Source organism: Nymphalis io, chromosome 11 (genome assembly GCF_905147045.1).
Source record: "Nymphalis io chromosome 11, ilAglIoxx1.1, whole genome shotgun sequence".
Classification (NCBI taxonomy): Eukaryota; Metazoa; Arthropoda; class Insecta; order Lepidoptera; family Nymphalidae; genus Nymphalis; species Nymphalis io.
Window position 1 is genome coordinate 9,915,333 of NC_065898.1, and position 19,169 is coordinate 9,934,501.

Sequence of the window (19,169 nt, forward strand, 5' to 3'; positions counted from 1 at the left end):
TTTACCTAAAAACCTATTTTTTGCGCACTATTTCTGTTTTTGTACAATCCTACAATTGCATTTTTTCATTATCAATCTTAAAAATATAAATATGTGGTAGTTTAAAACCATACGATAGCTTTTTTACAAAAAATGTAGGTGGGTCGATTTTTTTGGAGGCCAGTGTATATAGAGATAAAAACTTTTAAAAAAATAATGTTTTGTCGTTTCATTAAAACATATATAAGATTCAAAGAAAACGAAGATAACGTTTAAAAATAAAGTCGCAGTTGCTTTGATGTCTTAAATTAGTTCGTTTTGTAATAAATAGCATTTGAAATATTACGCTTCAAAAACATTTTTAGGCTATTGCGTAATCAAATTTCTTTTCTCATCAAACATACTTATCTTAAATATTATGAATGTTTCCAAATATACTAATTTAAATTAGAATTAAATATATAATATAATTTACATATATTTATTTATTGAAACAAGCTCCAATATCGTCTAAAAAGGGACGACATAACTCTTTTGAACTCATAATATATACTAGTATTCGCCAAGTGGTCGAAATTCGACCATAATCATTATTGAAAATTTAAAGAAAACACACACATTTGGATTTGCATGATTCGATAAAAAAAATCTACTCGGTACTTTCATTTTTTATTGATAACAACAAATTAAAAAAAAAAAAAACGTTTAGCATATATTGAAGTAAAAGATTTGAAACATTCTTCAATCCATAATAACTACAAGCTGTTTTATCCTTCATTTCTATTTTTTAAAATGCTTATCACTAAATTCGCGAATAAAAAAGATAAAGATATTATAGATAGATAAGAATTCCCAAAAAATATCTGGAACGTGAACTAAAATTCCACCCATAAGGTATTACATTGGAGCGAGCTCGTGAAAACGCAGCACTCGGGTAAACGCTCCGAAACTCGTGTGTACGTGATTGGAATCCCGCCGGTCCCGGATCCGCGTCACGCCTGTCGAATACCCGGTAAACGTGATTGTCACGTAGTAATCCAAGTAATCAATTGTCACAACTGTTACACGGAATACGGGATTCGACTTTTTATATTCAATGACGTTGTGCTTTAAATACGATTGATGAAATATTTTAAATAATGTTTTTTCATTTTTAGAAATGAATTATTTTGAATAACATGATCATGTTGATAATTACGGTGCGCATTATTTATAATATACATTTATTACATGAATACACCAACAAATTATGTTTTACATTTTTTCACAAACAACTTTACTTCCTACAATATTTGTTATAATTTCAATATCATATAATTAGTTAATATCGCCAATATATCACTAATCTTTGTTTATAAGATGTTACATCCCTTAGACCTTTGCTCATATATATTATTATACTAGCTCATTCAACACGCAAGACACTTTCAAAAAATTTAAATTCGAAATAGAATTATCATATCTAATAAGTTTTTTACCGTATACTAACAAGCAACAGGCAATTAAAATTAATTAAATAAAGACATTAAGTTGTCAAGAACTTAGAAATACAAAAGTGGGCAGAGAGACATTAACCACAATTGTAATTAATTGTTAGAAAAGGAAATGTTATTAAAAACGTTAATACGTAAACATTTCATTAAAAAAACACATTGTTAAGTCCCTAACAAGTCTAGCATGATTGTTAGTCTTTTTAATAATATACTAGACATATTTTATGTATAATGACAATATTAGTAAATTTATTATACATATATCGTGATTAAAAAGAATATAAACTAGACAAAAGTATCTTTTTTCTTAAAGGAAATTGCACAACGACGCTATAGTAGCGTGTGTTACTGGGTACAAATGTAAAAGATATCATCTAAGCAGGTTACCGTACAATGCATGAAAACTCAGTCTTGCTTGCCCGAATTTTAATCTGCAATCTTCGGCTACTTGATCATCAAAATCGGTCTAGCTGTTTAGGAGGAGCTGAGTGACATACACATGTACCGAAGAATTATATAAATATATACTATTTATGATGCATTGCAATGTTAAGTAGAGCAATAAAAAACCATTCGGATCGTGAGAATATTTTTAATGGCAAATAACTGGAGTGGCGAACTATAAGTAAACAAGGATGTATATTAATAAATCTGGAAGCAGCTGCGACCGCGACAACTTAGATCATACGTACGTAGAAACATCAAAGCGGCCGCGGGCTTTGACCTAGCCGCCTGAAACCGCTACGTTACCTACTGAAATTAAATGGCATAGAATATTATTTGATGTAAATTGTTTTTTTTTTTTTTAAGTTTAACTCATTATATATTGTATATTTGATTATATTTTCGTACTTTTGACTTTAAAATTTAAGTTATAAGCACTCTATTTTTCAAATTGTAAGGTTTATTAATAAATAAATAAATCAATAGATATACATATTATAATATGTATGCAATAAAACTATGTATACGCTATATATATAATATATAATATATAAGTATAATAGCATACTAGTAAAAACATAGCAAATAGAAATGATTTTATGCAAATAAATTACTGAGTACTTTCATGAAAATTTTGTACTATCTTTCTCGAATGTAAAAATCAGCAATACAACTAGGTATTTCGAACATCATAAATTCCATAAACATTTCCGAAACGCTAGCAACTTGGTCTCGCGGAGGTGATAACGGCGTGTTTTATGCACAATATCTAAATGTTTACAAGACGTGAACTAGATAGAATGATGTTGCATGGACGATATGTTTTTCGCGGCTCATCGTCTGTCGTGTTTCTACTAAACTTCGTTTGCACATCATAAATACTGCAAGAGGTATAAGCGGAGAGCTCTGTTTCACTTAAATGTATCTTGTAGTGTTTTTTTTTTAATTTTTATTTCGTTCATGAAACTGTTTACATTTCTCCATTCTTAAAATCAATATGAAATCTGTTTCCCATTTCAAACTTTTCGAAACTTATATATTATTCCCCTGGCCGTTTTTTGGCCACGGCAGCTGGTCTCGGAGAATAGGACAAAACATATTAACTCAAGTATGCAAAAACAATCTATTCCTTCACTTTCGAAAAAATCTAGGTGAGATCAAGCACAGGACCACCAGCTTTAAATGCTTTCCGAGGCGCGGGATTGTGACACTGCCTAATATTTTTTGGCTCTACCCGGCACTCCAACCTAGGACCAGATCTCCAGGTGTATATTGCATATAGAGGTCGAAGACCTCTACACAAACGAGGCCGTAAGAAACAACAAAACAAATAACAATATGTCAACCTCAAAGACGGTAAAATACAAAAATACAGTATTCCTTTTGTTCTCTAATTGAGGTCGCAGGTGCTATTTGCAAACTTTTCAAAGAAAGTTACAAATTGTATTTGTGAAAATATTACAATGAACAAACCTGCAATATAACAGAGAAATTTTACGTCACGGTTCGCAGTTGTGGATGAGCCGATACAAATGTATCGGAACACATTACTTACAGGCTCAAAACTATTTTATTGTAATTTTATAAGTATGTATAAATTGATTTATTTTATACCACATAAAACGAGTAACGACGAGTTATTTTTTAATCGTTTGAAAATTTAATTGTCCCTTTCATGTAGACCGATCCTCTGGACTATTGATCCTACGAATCTTTATAGATTCTTAGAATCAATAATCCAGATTGATAATTCATAATGGAATAATTAAGCACATTAAGAATAATTACTAGTAATTAACTGAGAAGGCTTTGATGATAATTTCATAGATTCAGGAAAGCCCCAACACTGAAAAGCTTGTTATTATAGTGTCATTACCGCCGACTGGCTGGCGACGCTATTGTCATTACCGCACTGTCGCAACTGAGACCGGTATCAAATAATACACAATATAAAATACGTAGACCTTCTTACAATAAGGTGATAGTTTTCTAGTAGTTTATGAATAAGGGAAGTAAAAAAAGGCGATAAGTTCTTTGTCCAATGGCTTTTTATTTAAATAATACTTATGTAATGTTAGTCAGAACGCGATGAAATTGTTTTTTATGTAACTTAAATTATATTATATGAAATGATGTTTGTTTATTCTTTTCGATCACCATGGAACGGATTTTGTTATATTCATTAAATATTTTTTTAAACCCGCAGCACGGAGGAATATCCTCCAAAAGCCTCAAGATGCCTTAGTATATATTGATGCTTTTAAATATTAAATTTTATTTCACGCTTACTTATAGTGTAACGGGTTGATAATAATAATACGCAATAAATTACTAAATCTATTAGTTGTTTGACTGAAAGAGAGAATACTGTTTTTTGAGATAGTTTATTTTAACAGACCAATTGTTTCCTTTACAAATAATAAAAGTAAATTTACACTATGAACTAAAATAATTAAATGTATGTCTGTGTAGTAGTAACAATTGCTATCAGGTGTTTACGACAGTAATCGAGTTGGACGTTTTAATGCACTATTCTAGGGATGGTTGGGGGGAACACCCACACTATCAATAAATTCGCTATAGCCAATAGTCAATACTAATATTTGTTACGAACGAAATTAAACCCACAATGTTTAATGACTGAATCGTGTTAAATTAATACATTTCTAGCTTTAGCTAACTTTAAAATGTTATAAATGCTTATAAATAACTCACTGCTGAAAGGTGGTTTGAACCTTATTCCACCATATGTGAAGAATTCTATCCGACACTCACATGATGCAAATGGATTATAAACTCAAATTAAGCGTGAAAATTCAGTGGTGCTTGACCGTTTGAACCCACGGTCTTCGGTCAAGATTCACGTGTTCTTGCCACTGAGCTAACTCGGCTGTAAATGTTATATGGACAACTTAAAAATATATATTTCTATTTATGGTGAAAGAAAGCAGTTCGATAAACGTCTTGTTAAGCGCTAGTGGACGGGGTTAAATTCCTTAATGGGGAAGTTAACAAGGCACCACTTTATTTAGATTGTCTCTCTGTTGCACCGCTTTATTAAAATTACCGGATGAGCTAGGGCTGCGTACTATCGGAACGATCGATGGTCGTCTGACTCTCAATTATCTTCTGTACACACTTATATATTACATAACGGACTTTATTATTAAATTCTACACACAGCCTTAAAGAAGTTATTACTTTCAGATTATTATAATATCGTAACGGCCGATTTATTTTTCTTGCACGAAACGGTTATGTAATAATGCTATATTAGCAACAGTAAAACAGTGTAACATTATTGATACAATTTTACGTAATGTACATTAATTTTTGTACCTATGTTTTTATAATTTATTTCTTTTTTTATTTTGAAAACTTAATTTACTTTAATGACGAAATATTATATTATTAGATTTATAGTATTTGTACTCAAATATTTTTCTCTCATAATGATATAGTTTTGGAATAATGGACGCTAGGAGTAATTAAATAATATTATGTCGATTAAAATGTAAACACAAATTGTACTTTTCCGAATTTCATTGGAATTAATGAATTGAACCATATTAATATATGAGTAACGAAAAGAAATACATGAGTTTCTATTTTTCAAGGTATGTAAACGTCATACAATAAAATCGCGTACGTAAACAATAATTGCAGAACAAACAAATGGTTATCATCTCTACAATTAAAAATATTCAATATTATTCGAACAGTGTCGCAGAGAGGAAGCGACCGTCACGCGGTTCTCTAACGAGACGGAATTAAATAAGAATGTATTAGTGCTCGACCCGGCTCTGTTTACGAGTTTTAATAATTTTCCTTTTATTCACTCGACGCGCCTTCTCGGAACGCTATCCAATGTGACGCGATTCTTGATTAGCCCCGACGCGGTGCCTCGAATATCTACTATAATATTTCCACGGCTGGAACGGATACAAGAAAGTCGATCTCGCACGTCAACGTATCCTTTATTTGTTTGCTTAATACGGATCAAAGAATATATCGGTTCTATGAAAAAAATCAAAGACCATTCGAGTTTGGTTCCGATATTATGCATACGAATATCGAATGACCTTAATGCGGGCACGCGTCAAAAATATCTCCAGTCGAAGTTAAGGAAGTAATAAATCTGCTTAATTAGTCAATTAAGATTTTAACTGAAAACTTTGATTGGGTGTCATAGATGGCATTAAGATTCAAAGAGGGTAACTACGAACCAGGAATGTCTAATCACCGATCGGGAATACATAAGCGTGTTCGATGAATTGGTCATCCGCGCATGAGAGAATTTCATCGATAACTCATTCCTGAGGATACAAGCGGGATATCAAAGCTGAATTCTTGGTTTAATATTAACATCAAAGAATAGCACTTATTGTAAAAGACGATTGCTTCAAATGTTTGATGTATCGAACACGACATACTTAAATGCTAAATTTAACTGCGGTTAGTTAAATTATTATGATAAATCTCAAGCAGTTATTTAGATTTTTAATTACTATATTTGTAATGCCAAGCTATTACACTTTGTACAATAGACAAACAAAATATAGACTATTCATACACAACATTTCAATTAATAAATTCGTAACATTCTAATAATATTGTATAGAAAAAAAAATTTTTTTCAAAGCAATATAAATAACTTACTTTCTCGCAAACACTTCGACATGTCCCCACGGCTTTATCGCAGCACGCCGATATATCTGAAATGAAAAATGTCCACAATAAGTCTCGAAATGATCGTACCTACTTGCCCTGAAAGGAAAGCAACAGCTGGGCCAACCACAACAAAGTACCAGCGACAGTTACATATGACGACATAAAGCTTTTGATCTATTCCGTAAACGACTGCGCGCATTCAACCGTTAAAAGTGATCAAAATTAAGAAAAGTTATGCTAGTAATTAAAAAATGCTCTCCGCATTAACTAAAGACTAGAAGAGATTGATGTGAGTCGTTATGACACGGTTTTCAACTTAAAAGTCCGTTCGAGATTAATGTTTAAGTTAAGTGTTTACTTTTAACTAATTTGATTTAACGCAACGGTGCGCTTTGATTTATTATAAACATGATTTATTACAAACGTGCGAGGCGCTCACACGACTTACACACGTCAAACGTATCAATTATTATTACCTTATTTTTTATCTAAAAATAGGTTCATTTTATTTATAAAACGAGACAGTACAGCTTATGTTCGGTTATAGGTATATACATAATTATATTTATTAATATGAGCCATCAATCTTTCTTTTTTAACCTATAAAGTGCTTATCAAAGCATATACGGCATTGTTAATTAAAAAAAAAAAAACAAATATGGCTTATTTTCATCTCCTTAATCGTGATAATTACGCCAGTCGTACGCGCATAAATTATATACAAAAGGCAAAACGAGATTGATCACTCATTCTTAAGATATTCAAATAATTATTATTTCAACCATGACTTAGAATGAATTTATGAAAGATTAAACTTATAATATCGTATGATATTACAAGTTTTATCAATATATCAAGTGTACTCCTACCGTCTCCTAAAACTTAAATAACCATATTATAATCAATATAAAAATTATAGTGAAAGCACTTGAAGGAAATTCACTTCAACGGTGGTATAAAACTTATGTCTTTTCCCCTCCAGCTCGATTTCAATGTAACAAAATTATAGGAAGCAGCCCTCATAGATTGTTGGGGACACGATACTACAACTGCGATTACAGTAACTAGTATGGATAGCAAAGTGATATTCCATAAAGCTGCTTACTATAAAGTATTAAGCTAATGGCTAGGCTTACGCGGCGCCCGCTTTACATGCAAAACATAGGCAATGGATCACTAGATACTCCTCCTTCAATACAATTTGATCTTTATGGAAATAGTAATAAAAGCTACAAATAGTTTTGCTCAATGTTAATAATATCTCTAGCAATGTAATACAGTTGTTTCGCGTATCAAAATCTATTTGCAACGCAATGAATAAACAAACGTAGCTAAAGGAAAAGAAAAAAATATGTTTTTTTAACTATAATAATAATACTATATCTTATCTTTACAATAGATAATTGTTTTTTTTTTATTGATTCACAATATGCATCCACATCTTTAATGCTAACCCACTTTGCTGGGCAAAAATAAAACTTAATCATTACCGAGTAGAATTTACCTCACTTGCCATCAAGTGGCCGATTTGGATGTCTGCCTACATATTAAAAAAAAAGTTTATAACATATTTCTTTTTAAAACATTAACCCTCTCTTGAAGTATATGTAAAGTGTAACTTTAAATGCGTTCGCACTAAATATTTTTGTAAAAAAAAATCTAAACTCATCCATAACCGTGGTCGCAAAACAATAATATGTGCTTTATTATGTAGAAATCCGCTGTGGATGAACTTCGAAAATATTGGGGAAATATCCATAGTGGGAAATATTTCAACTTAAATATATACGTATGTATTTCAATGTTATAAGAATGGTTACAGAAAATATTTCATCTATGAGTTTTTGAAGTAAACTACTGTAAAATATTGTCGATAAATAGTAAATTATACTGTATACACTGCTAAGCGGTCGGGATTGTTAGCCTTACTAGCTACTAAAGTAGCTAGCTTGTAACTAAAGAAATAGTAAATACCTAATGTCAGTTATATAAAAGTTTTATGAGTGATAATCCATGTTAAAACCAATTTTTATACTAAATTTTGATTTGATAACGTTTATATGAAGTCACCATTATATAACCCCTACCACCTCTAGATTTAGCACATACACAAATATACATAAAAGCAAGATAAATTGTTTGCTTTGTTTGAGTCTTTGGAACTAATTATTGATACAAATTTTATCATCAGAATCCATTTAAGAAGGCGCTTGTAAAATTATGATTAAAATTGTCTGAACCATAACTGTCTCCTTTATTTTGATTACTCTGCTGTTGCGTAAAAATGGCAAAACTACACACTTTTCTAATTACTAGTGTTCGCACTGTGGTTGAAATGAAATGTTGAAAATCATTATTAAAAATTTTAAGAAATAAATATATATTTGCAAGTTACGAACATTTGTTTTATTTTAAATTTTTTTCATAGTACTATCGATAAGACTCGTAAGCTACCATAAAACTTTCTGTTGTTGTCTTTGCCTATTTACAAATAGAAGATAATAATAGTATAAATTTTAAAATTCTACATATCATATTATTGTTTTATAGATACGTGTAATATAATGTGTCCATTATTAGACTCGACTCCATTATAAATGTTACTTCCGCCGTCTGATAAGCTCGCTGTCTGAAAACGTTGATAATATAAACTATTACTTACAAGTTTATTATCTTTATGATATACATTCAACACGACAAAACTATACTATTATCATAACATAAATTAAATATTTTTATTATATCGGCTCACCAAATAAAGATAAAAATTAATTATTAATCATAATAATTATATATGTTTGAAGATAATTTAACGACAATAGCAGCCGCATCCGCGTCCATTCCTGTCAACGCCCCCATGGGTCGTAGCGTGATGTTAAATAACCTTCTTCAAGAATTGAGATATCAAATGCAAAAATATTTTTTGAAATCCGCCTGGTAGTTCTAGAGATTAAGGCTTTCAAAAAAAAAAACAACAAAATTCTCAGTGTTTTTTCATATTCATATGTGTAGATTATATTATTAGTTTTAAAAATTAGGCATTTATAAAGACAACCTTATCCATAACAATTTAAATGAAAAATATAAATCCTATAAAATATTAATTCTCATTAAGATTTTAACAAGAAGAATCGGTATATATATATAAAATTAATATTAAAACTGTAACAGCTTAAATGATATAAATCTGAAAATTATTATCGGAGAATACTTTCTTCCCACTAATTATTTATTGTTAACTGAACTTGTTTCTTGAACTTCTGCTTTGTGTTTTCGATTTTCTTGTACACCGAGTACGTCGAAGGAAAATATATACAACACGAAGCTAAAAACATTTTTATTGAATTGTGGTCAAATTAAATGAGGTAAACATATAACAAAGGAAATATGAAGACAAGAAAGCTTATCGCTAAAAAGCGATTATTGTATTATAACTTTAGACGGAAGAAATTCTGAGACATGTCTATCTCTGAAGATATCTGTGGAAATAAAGACGTGATAGAGAAGTTGTCCCCAGCCTTCTCCTTATCAAGTGAAGCAGGGTTTTCCCATTGTATTAGTTTTTTTTGTTTTTTCAGCTATTGACTAAATCCTCAGAAACGATAAAATCCATATACTCATTTGAATAAGTGTCCTAATTATTTAAAGAAGTTGTTGGAATTATCAATTGTCATACCGTACCTTGGGCATTAGCATTTGCAAGAGTGATAGCTGCGAAGAATAACCTTGACCTCCACCAAATTCCATATTCTGATTTTATTCTCTTTCTGCTGGCCATGTTTGCATGACATCCCTATTCTTTATCTTCGTTCCATCTGCAAAACAAGAATATTATAAGTATTAAAGAATTTAGATGTTTTTAATTTTTTATTTACATCGGGAACACAGACAGGCTAATGGGCCACTTTATAAGTGGTCCTCACTGGCATATCATAACCAACCTAGGAATCTAAGATGGCATGTTATTTTACTGTAATTATACTGGCTTACTCAGTAGCGGATTTACGAGCAGATTTGAGCCTAGGGCGGCAGATTGCTGAACATAAATCAAATAAATTTCTAGACCACGCTTCTTTTTTAAATTCTTGTAAAAAATCTGCGAACCACGATTTTTAATTGTTGATTTTACTTCCAATGCTACCAAATAATTCTATAATTTATCCATCTACGACCTTACTTAAAAACGGTGCTTAGCGGCTGTTTACTTAAACGCTGATTTCGCTCTGTCATTATTGATTTGACATTCGAAAGAAGACAACATTGTTTAACTAAGGCCACTAAAGTATTCCAAATGTATTTTCATCGCGATTATATGTATGAACTCTATTGTTTAACTATTTATTTTTTTGTGGAAAAAAATAGCTAAATTCGAAAGATAAACTTGATCCTGACAAGGCAAAAGCAGACACTTAGAATATGTGATAATTTGCCTTAGGGCTCGCTCATTCTTCAAACCGGAATACAGCAATACAATAGGCTCGTCTTGATGAGTGCCACCCACTTATCACTTATTTCATTGCTAAACATCAATACACTGTATTGGTAAGAACCATCGAGTGTCCCATTTTCTTCTCTGTTGTCCGAATCCTTAAAAAAGTTGATGTTTGACGAAAGGCCTACTACCATTAGAAAAAGGAGAAAGAACCTATTATATTTTCAATAGATATATTATCTTCTATGATTGTACACACTGCTACATTAAGTAATGAGTCAATTAAGAAATATTCTCATAATATATTTTGATAATTTTATGTAACAAGTTCTAGGTATTCATCTCGTTATGTCATTGACTATATGAAACACAACGTGACGTAATTTCATACATATGTCTTGTAATACTCATGAGTAAGGGTCTGCAGAACATACGTACATACATAATTATCATTCCTAAATAATTCAAATAATTTGGCTCTCTCTTGACATTGATAAATGTTTTTCGTTCCTTTACATTCTTCGTAAATTGCTCTAGAAAAGTAGGAAAATAGTTTCAGTTAAGTGGTTTTTCGTGTTACCTGAAACTCTACCATCACAAAAGTCACTTCGTTTACTAAATAGTAGTTTCAGCTTTTGTATTGTTAATGTGTATATACATAAGTGTTGGAATAAAGTAAAAAATACACAACATGTAAGGAACAAACAAAAAACGCATAAAAATCATGAGTAACGTACAAAATTAATAATTCGCAATTTACAATTTGCAGGATAGAAGGATTGGTACTATTAAAATAGTCTGACATTTTTTACGCAAAAAATAAATAATCCTGTGTGTTTGGGTTATTTTAAGTTATTTAAAAATATATATACATTATTTGTATAAACATATAAGCACATTAATACAGTAAACCATAGTTATTTATTTTTGGAACTATAAATCGGGGTATTACATGTTTAAACATAACAGTATTTTTTTTATTTTACTCTATATCAATACGTGTGTATTTAATATTTGCAAAATGATTCATCCAAACATAATATTTAATTACTAGCGAGTTTAAACAGTAGTAAAGCTACTCGTAGATATCAAAGTCGGCAGATGAAAAACAGTGTGTTATTTTACTGCAACATTACTTTTGCTGTTATAAAATTCTCATAACCAGTTCAGGAAATAAAATATTTATCTTTTGCTTGCCGAATAACACAATAAAAAAAAAACATCAAATATAACTGTATAATAAATAATTAGTAATATTATTTTAATTTTAAATTTGTAAGGAATTGAATAGGTCATCTATTTAACAAAATATATATATATATATTTTTTTTTATTATTAATTCTGACTACGTTTATTTAAAAAACGTGGTGAAAGAAAACATCTTGAGCAAACCCACTTATGTTGGATGCAACGTGTGTAGTGTGTTAACCAATTTACATGGAACAGCGTGATGAAATTAGCTCGAAGCCTTCTAAAAAGAAGAAGCGGTAGGAGGAGCAGCTTTTATGAAAATTTACTTTTTTTACCTGTTTTTCCAAATTGTAGTAGTAGCACTTTGATATACAGTAACAACCTGTGAATGTCCCACTGCTGGGCTAAGCCCTCCTCGCTCTTTTTGAGGAGAAGGTATGGAGCTTATCCCACCATGCTGCTACAATGCGGGTTGGTGGAATACACATGTGGCAGAATTTCAGTGAAACTAGATTTCCTCACGATGTTTTCTTTCACTGTATAGCACGAGATGAATTATAATCACAAATTAAGCACATGAAAATTCAGTGGTGATTGCCCGGTTTGAACCCACGATCATCGGTTAAGATTCACGCATTCTTACCAGTGGGCCATCTCAGCTCCTTCGCTTACACTTTGATATAATGTTAAACATTATAATATGAAAATTCAACATTCGTTGGTTTAAATACTTAAATAATATTTCATGATGTCAGAAAAAAGGTTGGCGATCGGGCAAATGGGCCACCACCTGATGGTAAGTAATCACCACCGCACATAAAACATAATAATATAAATTCTCCCTTGCGACTGCAGTTAGTGTAGTATAAATTTTCCATTTCCTTTCAAAACTTTTTACATATTTCATTTAAGGAAATTAAGGCATAAAAGTTGTACAGCACGCGTCAACAAATAAACAGCGGAAATTTCTACTTGTCGTTTGCCACCAAAACTTAACGCATAAACAAAGCAGTCAAATTTTAATTAATAAAGTAGACATAAATTGACATAATTTTATAAAATGTTTCATTTTTGAGGTTTCGTTCTTTTAACTTTTCATAGAAACATTTCATTTCGAATATTGTTTATTCCCGGTGATTTGAACAGAAATATGCTTAAACTAAATTAAAATAAAATAAACAAATAGATTAAATTTAAAAAAGCTATATTAAGGAATTTGACATTTTTAGATAATTTTTTACATCATTAAACATATTATTTTATAATCATTTAGTTTTTTAATGATTTAAAATGTAGCTTTAATATTTAATTGTAGAAAAATCTAGTTGAAGCAATTATATATCCTGTTCATAAAATAATATTTTATTATTTTAGAGAATCATCAAAGCATACACAATACTCATTCGTTGTTTCTAATATCTAGTTATTTTCGGCTACGTTCATTTCATACTCTCAAATATCACTTCAAAGCATACTCCCGGACATGTCTTATCTTTATAACTACTTACCTATATTTTTCTTAAATATCCTGATAAATTATACAAGCAATGTCTTAATCACAACACTTAATAATTTATATTCAAATAAAGTTATCACATTTTATTATTTCGTTGAAAAAATTAACCAAAAAACTTATATAGTTAGTAACAAATAATCCGTAAAATAGCTACGCACTTCGCGGGCTTTTTATGACGTCAGATCGCCACCTCTCCCACAACCTTACTCGCGCCAAATTGACGCGTTACTAAATAGACCGGCATAAATTCATTCAACTTCAGGCTACAGACTTCGTCCTTTTCTTACGAAAGCTTATTTATATCTTTCTATCCCTCTTTTTCGCTTCCGCTTGATGAACCCTATTGAGCTCGTTAGTCATTAATTAATTCTGCATAAGAAAATTACTTTTAATTTAAACGGTGCACAGATGTGGCCGTCTGGGTTATCAGTGAAGTGTTAAAATCTTTGCGGACAATAAATAAAAGTATCATGTGTGGTCTGAACGTTTTAAAGTCAAATTTAATCTCATTACTATACACAACCACATGTGGCAGACTTTCATGTGGCAGAATTTTAAAAATATGTATATAATTTAAAATATGTGCTAATTTTAAATAATTAAACGGATTCAATTCTTCTAATATACATTACCCGTAAATATCGAATTTGTTCTATGTTTGTGATCCTCAATTGTTTTTGTTGTAGGCCATAATAAAGACCATTTTAAAAACTTATTTTGATCTTGGAATCTATTACTGGAAGATGGATTTAACAAATATATTACTCTAAATAATAATAATTGATATATATAAACAGTAGTAATCAATCATTACATATTTAATTATGTACATAAAAAACATTGGTATTTGGTTGTTTTAAACATAAAGTTCGTTAAACAAAAAAAAACTTTGCAATAAATTATTTCCTCTTAAAACTTTAAACTCAAATTATCGAAAGCGTCGCCAGTTGCAAAAAGAGTTATACTTTAAGTTAAATCGCCTATCAATTACATCAAACTAAGTCCGCTACCAAGAACCGATACGAAGTTTTCCGACGCAAAGTGAAATTTATAGTTTTCCAACTTGGACGCACCCCCGTACGTCTTTATTACTTACGAACACCTGAAATAAGAAGTTATGTGTTTATTTCATATATAGTATCAGTATCATGTGAGGCCTGGCCTTACTACCTCGATGTAGGATGATGTAGGATTGAAACCCCGGGTCGAAAAAAGTTATTGAGTTTTTTTATTAGAACGTTACATTACATGGGCAGTGACAGAGTTGCCAACTGATTAAATTTATTTTAAAATTTTACTTTATTGTATTTATACTTAATGATAATTGTAATGTAATGTTATGTACCTTTAATGGCAGATTCGGGCGGCAGAAAGCGTGCTTAGTATATCGCACACAGCGATTGTCTATTTCGCTTGTAAATTAATTAATGGCGAAAAACATTTTTAAAACAAGCTTTTATATGTATAAAAAATTTCGTTTCTATGCTGTTGACCGTTGAAGAATTCTTTCGTCTGCGGCCAATCCTGGCTAGTAAGAAAATGCTTACCATTAAAACGAATTGTCGTCGTTACTAAACCAAAATGTTACACTACAACTGGATAAGAGGAAATGGTTTTAATACAGCTTGCAAGATTTTAGCTAACCGAACTAACAAACTTTCCAAATTGCAAGTAAAAAGCTCGTAAAAAGAGCATATGTATAGATATGACGTAAATATTCCATTTATCATGTAATCAAAAATTGACATATTGAAATGAATATATTAGATGAAACTGATATCGCTTAGACAATCAAATTGAAGAATGCACTTTATCTAGTCTAAAACTATTTCTTCTTAACAAAAAATTAAAAATATATATTGCATACGATGACATAACTTTACCATATTAGTTTTTTAATAAATAAACAAAAACTTTACTTTGTCAAAGTATTCTGCTGATTTCTCGTTAGTGTGGGTCAGCTACCTGGACGTCAAGTGTTTTGTGAAACATGTTGTCAAGTATGCATGCACTTTACTCTGAAGAGTCATTTCGTTCAGTTTTTACTTCATAGATAACGAGACGGGAATCTCAAAAGCGAAATATTTTGGCATAATAATAATGACTCGTTATTATTTATTTATTTTTTATCATATACCTATGTATTTACATATTTTACCCGAATTAAGTAGCACGGATGTATAAAGTGTGTAAAGACCGCAATCTTAGGCTAACCGAGAACACTTTAAGAAACCTATCGAATCCTAAGAAAGCTCGGCTTCCGTTTTAACAAAACCTTACACCTTCAATATGACACCAACTATGGGAAATATAAGTTATGTCCCATATGCCTGTAATTACACTGTTTGACTTATCCTTTAAATTAGAACACAGCAATGTTTGTATTGCTTTTTGACGGTAGAAATCATGGATGGTACCTGTTCAAACCTGGCTTGCTGTATTCAACCTACCATCAAAGAAAAAATACTAGAAGAAACAGTAACGTCAAAAAATTCAAATTTAATTCAACTTATATCTTAACTAGTAACATATTGGGCTATTTATCTTACCTCCGAGCATTTCCAGCGGGTAGAAGTTATTTTTATGCAAAAATATACAGCAAATAACGGCGGGACGACAATGATGGATGAGCTTAGTCGTTTGAAATGAGGCGTGGTACTCGCCGTGCACCATTTCTTTTATCGCTATTTAATTAAAAACAACTACAATATAACTTATTTGTAAAACTAAGACGAGATATAGAATATTATAATAATTGATATCGAGATGTTTAGTTCAAGCCAAAAAAATAGAAATACATATTAACTTTTACTCCGTGGCTTTCCGTGCCTCCAAATCTTTTATTCCGTGGAAACATCAACAATCAATTACTCAAATATAAAACTACCTTCATATTTTTTTTTTAAACAATGAAAAAATATATTCATTAAATTCACATACTTAAAATTAATAATTTGATTAATGACTCTTTTTTTTAAACATTGTTAAAAAAGTACCCCCCCCCATTCCCTACCCGACGCAAAGCTGCCCATAACACAGGCCGCATTTCCACGCTGCACGGCAATGGACAACCTTTGTGCCAAGTAAGACCCGGAGGCCTCCAAATCGTTTAAAATATAAGGTAGACAACAACCAGTTGACGTCACGACATCATTTTAAATACCTAAATACCTTAGTATTATGGCTGTATAGATTTCAATATTGATAAATTGACATATCAGTATTATTTCTATGTTATTGTACAAATATTAAACGTCGGTTTTTAGTATGAGTCGATCACATTATTTGTTTATACATAAAACTGAATGGGATCGTTTGAAAAGACGGCAAAGTATCTCTTATATATATATGATATAAGAGAATCGAAAAAGAGTGATTACTTAAAGTCTTCTATTGAACAATCTCAAAATTGGATTAAAATGTGGCCGGATACTTTTAAAGTTTTAAACTTTTACGGAACTTTTAAAGCTCAACGTATATCGTTGCCTAGAGAAGTGAAAGTCGCAGGTTCGATCCTGACCCCTTTGGTTATTATGGTCTTAGCACTCAAACTATACCCTTAACTGAAAAAAAACATCCCTAAGAATTTAGTAATTTTCTGAGTAATTAAAATAATTTTATTAAAAACATAGCTTTTTCACTGTATCATATATAAAATAAAAATATAATAGCAATCATCTACAAATATACTTTATGTTGATATTATATTTTAATTCAGGGTCATATCTACCAACTAAAAAATAAAAAAAAATACAACACGCTCAACAAATAGAGTCCGTAAAAAAGTTCGTCTCTAGAAAGAAACAAGATATCAAGAATCTATTAAAAAGGCCAGAGAAATGATATTTGAAAATTGCTGCTACGGTCGTTAGCTTTTAAGGTTAATCCAAAGTTGTAATAATATGATTTTTTTATTGTAATAAAATAATAAGAAAAACGTATGAGCTGAAAACGACAACCATATTACACAATAGTTATCATTATTATTTTTTTCTTAAAGATCTATATAAGCCCAAATTGCTTCGTCTGATGCAGCTTTACAATGTATTTTTAATGAATATTAATTACTTTGTAAATAATAAATAATAAAGTTGGAGTTGTATACTAATGCTTATACGTTGTTAAAATAGACTTCTCATAAAATCATCAAAAATCAAATCAACAGCGAATCGTTGTCCACTGCTGAACATAGGCCTCTCCCAAGGTGCGCCAAAGCTCCCTGTCCTCCGCCTTCCGCATCCAGTTGGTGCCCGCCACCTTCTTAAGGTCGTCGGTCCACCTGGCTGGAGGGCGCCCTACGCTGCGCTTGCCGATTCGTTATACTTTATATATTTATTATACTTCTCATAAGCTTACGCTTAATTTTTTTTTATATTTCATTGAGTTTGAGGCAATTTTTTAGTTCAACCTGGGGTAGTATAGAACCTTAATATTTATAATTACTATTTTTAGTGCATTGATAGAATCAAAAACGCTTGAAGAAAAAGAACAGCAGGTAGTATTTCGAAATATTATAAAACAAACGGCTGATCTCCAAAAACTTAATGAATCACAAGCATCATCCCTACAAAATTCTAATAAAATGAAATCAATTGAAATAAAAACGAAACTCCTCAAAAAACAAAGAGACTTAGACGTAGCTCGAATTAATCAAACGATGTAAGTACCTTCAAACAATTTAGACGCTCTACAAAAATTAAGACTTCTCCATTGAACGACTTTATTTTTTACTTTAAAATACCTTAGCTACCTAAAAAACCTTTACCTAAAAAGCAGAGAGAGAATATAGTAAAAGAAAGAGAAAAAGAAAACAATTAAATGATTTTAGATGAGTTCGTGGAAAACCAATTATTAAAGCAAGAAACAAAGAGTACGCTGAACTTGTTTTCAATTAAAATCAATTTTATGCAGGCCAAAGTAAAAAAAAACATACACATTACATTAATAAATTAACCTTATTACAACTTCAAAGACTTTAATTTGTGCGCATATCACTTTCGATGAAAACTCTAGTCGACTCCAATTTTGGTAAAATTCAGTTCAACTACTTTAAAACACAAATGAATAAACAAATAAAGTTACAAAAAAATATATTTATGCTTAAGAAACCAAACGGGATCGATAGCTTATTTAAACACTGATACTATTTTATTTAAAATTAATAGTTTTACTATATACAATTTAATATAAAATAGAAATATAAAATTACAAAGGTAAATTTAGAAAAGCGACCAATTAACAACTATGAAGCCTACAGAAAACAAATTGAAAAACTTCAAACGAAGAGAGATAAAGAAGAGGAACTTAAAAAAGAAAAATACCGAAACCATCACGTTTCACTGAGAAATAGACAAAATAATATTCCTAACGAGGTAAAATTAAACGGACGTAAATGTCAAATTAAATCCTTGATTTATGTTTTAAAAACAAGGTAACTAACGA

General features: G+C 30.6%; 1 protein-coding gene across 2 annotated transcripts in view; it reads right to left on the reverse strand.

Moving 5' to 3' along the window:
* The window catches only part of LOC126771915 (reversion-inducing cysteine-rich protein with Kazal motifs), a 43,062-nt gene that overhangs the window by 23,407 nt on the left and 486 nt on the right, over window positions 1-19,169 (reverse strand). Inside the window, exons 1-3 of one of the 2 annotated variants that reach the window (XM_050492084.1) lie at window positions 13,720-13,944; window positions 10,269-10,402; window positions 6,576-6,631 (exon numbers count right to left, since the gene is read on the reverse strand). In XM_050492084.1, the coding sequence (XP_050348041.1) occupies window positions 6,576-6,631; window positions 10,269-10,365 (153 nt within the window). In that variant the 5' untranslated portion in view covers window positions 10,366-10,402; window positions 13,720-13,944. Of the gene's footprint in view, window positions 1-6,575; window positions 6,632-10,268; window positions 10,403-13,719; window positions 13,945-19,169 lie in introns of those variants that run through there. The other variant, XM_050492085.1, reaches the window with a different exon arrangement.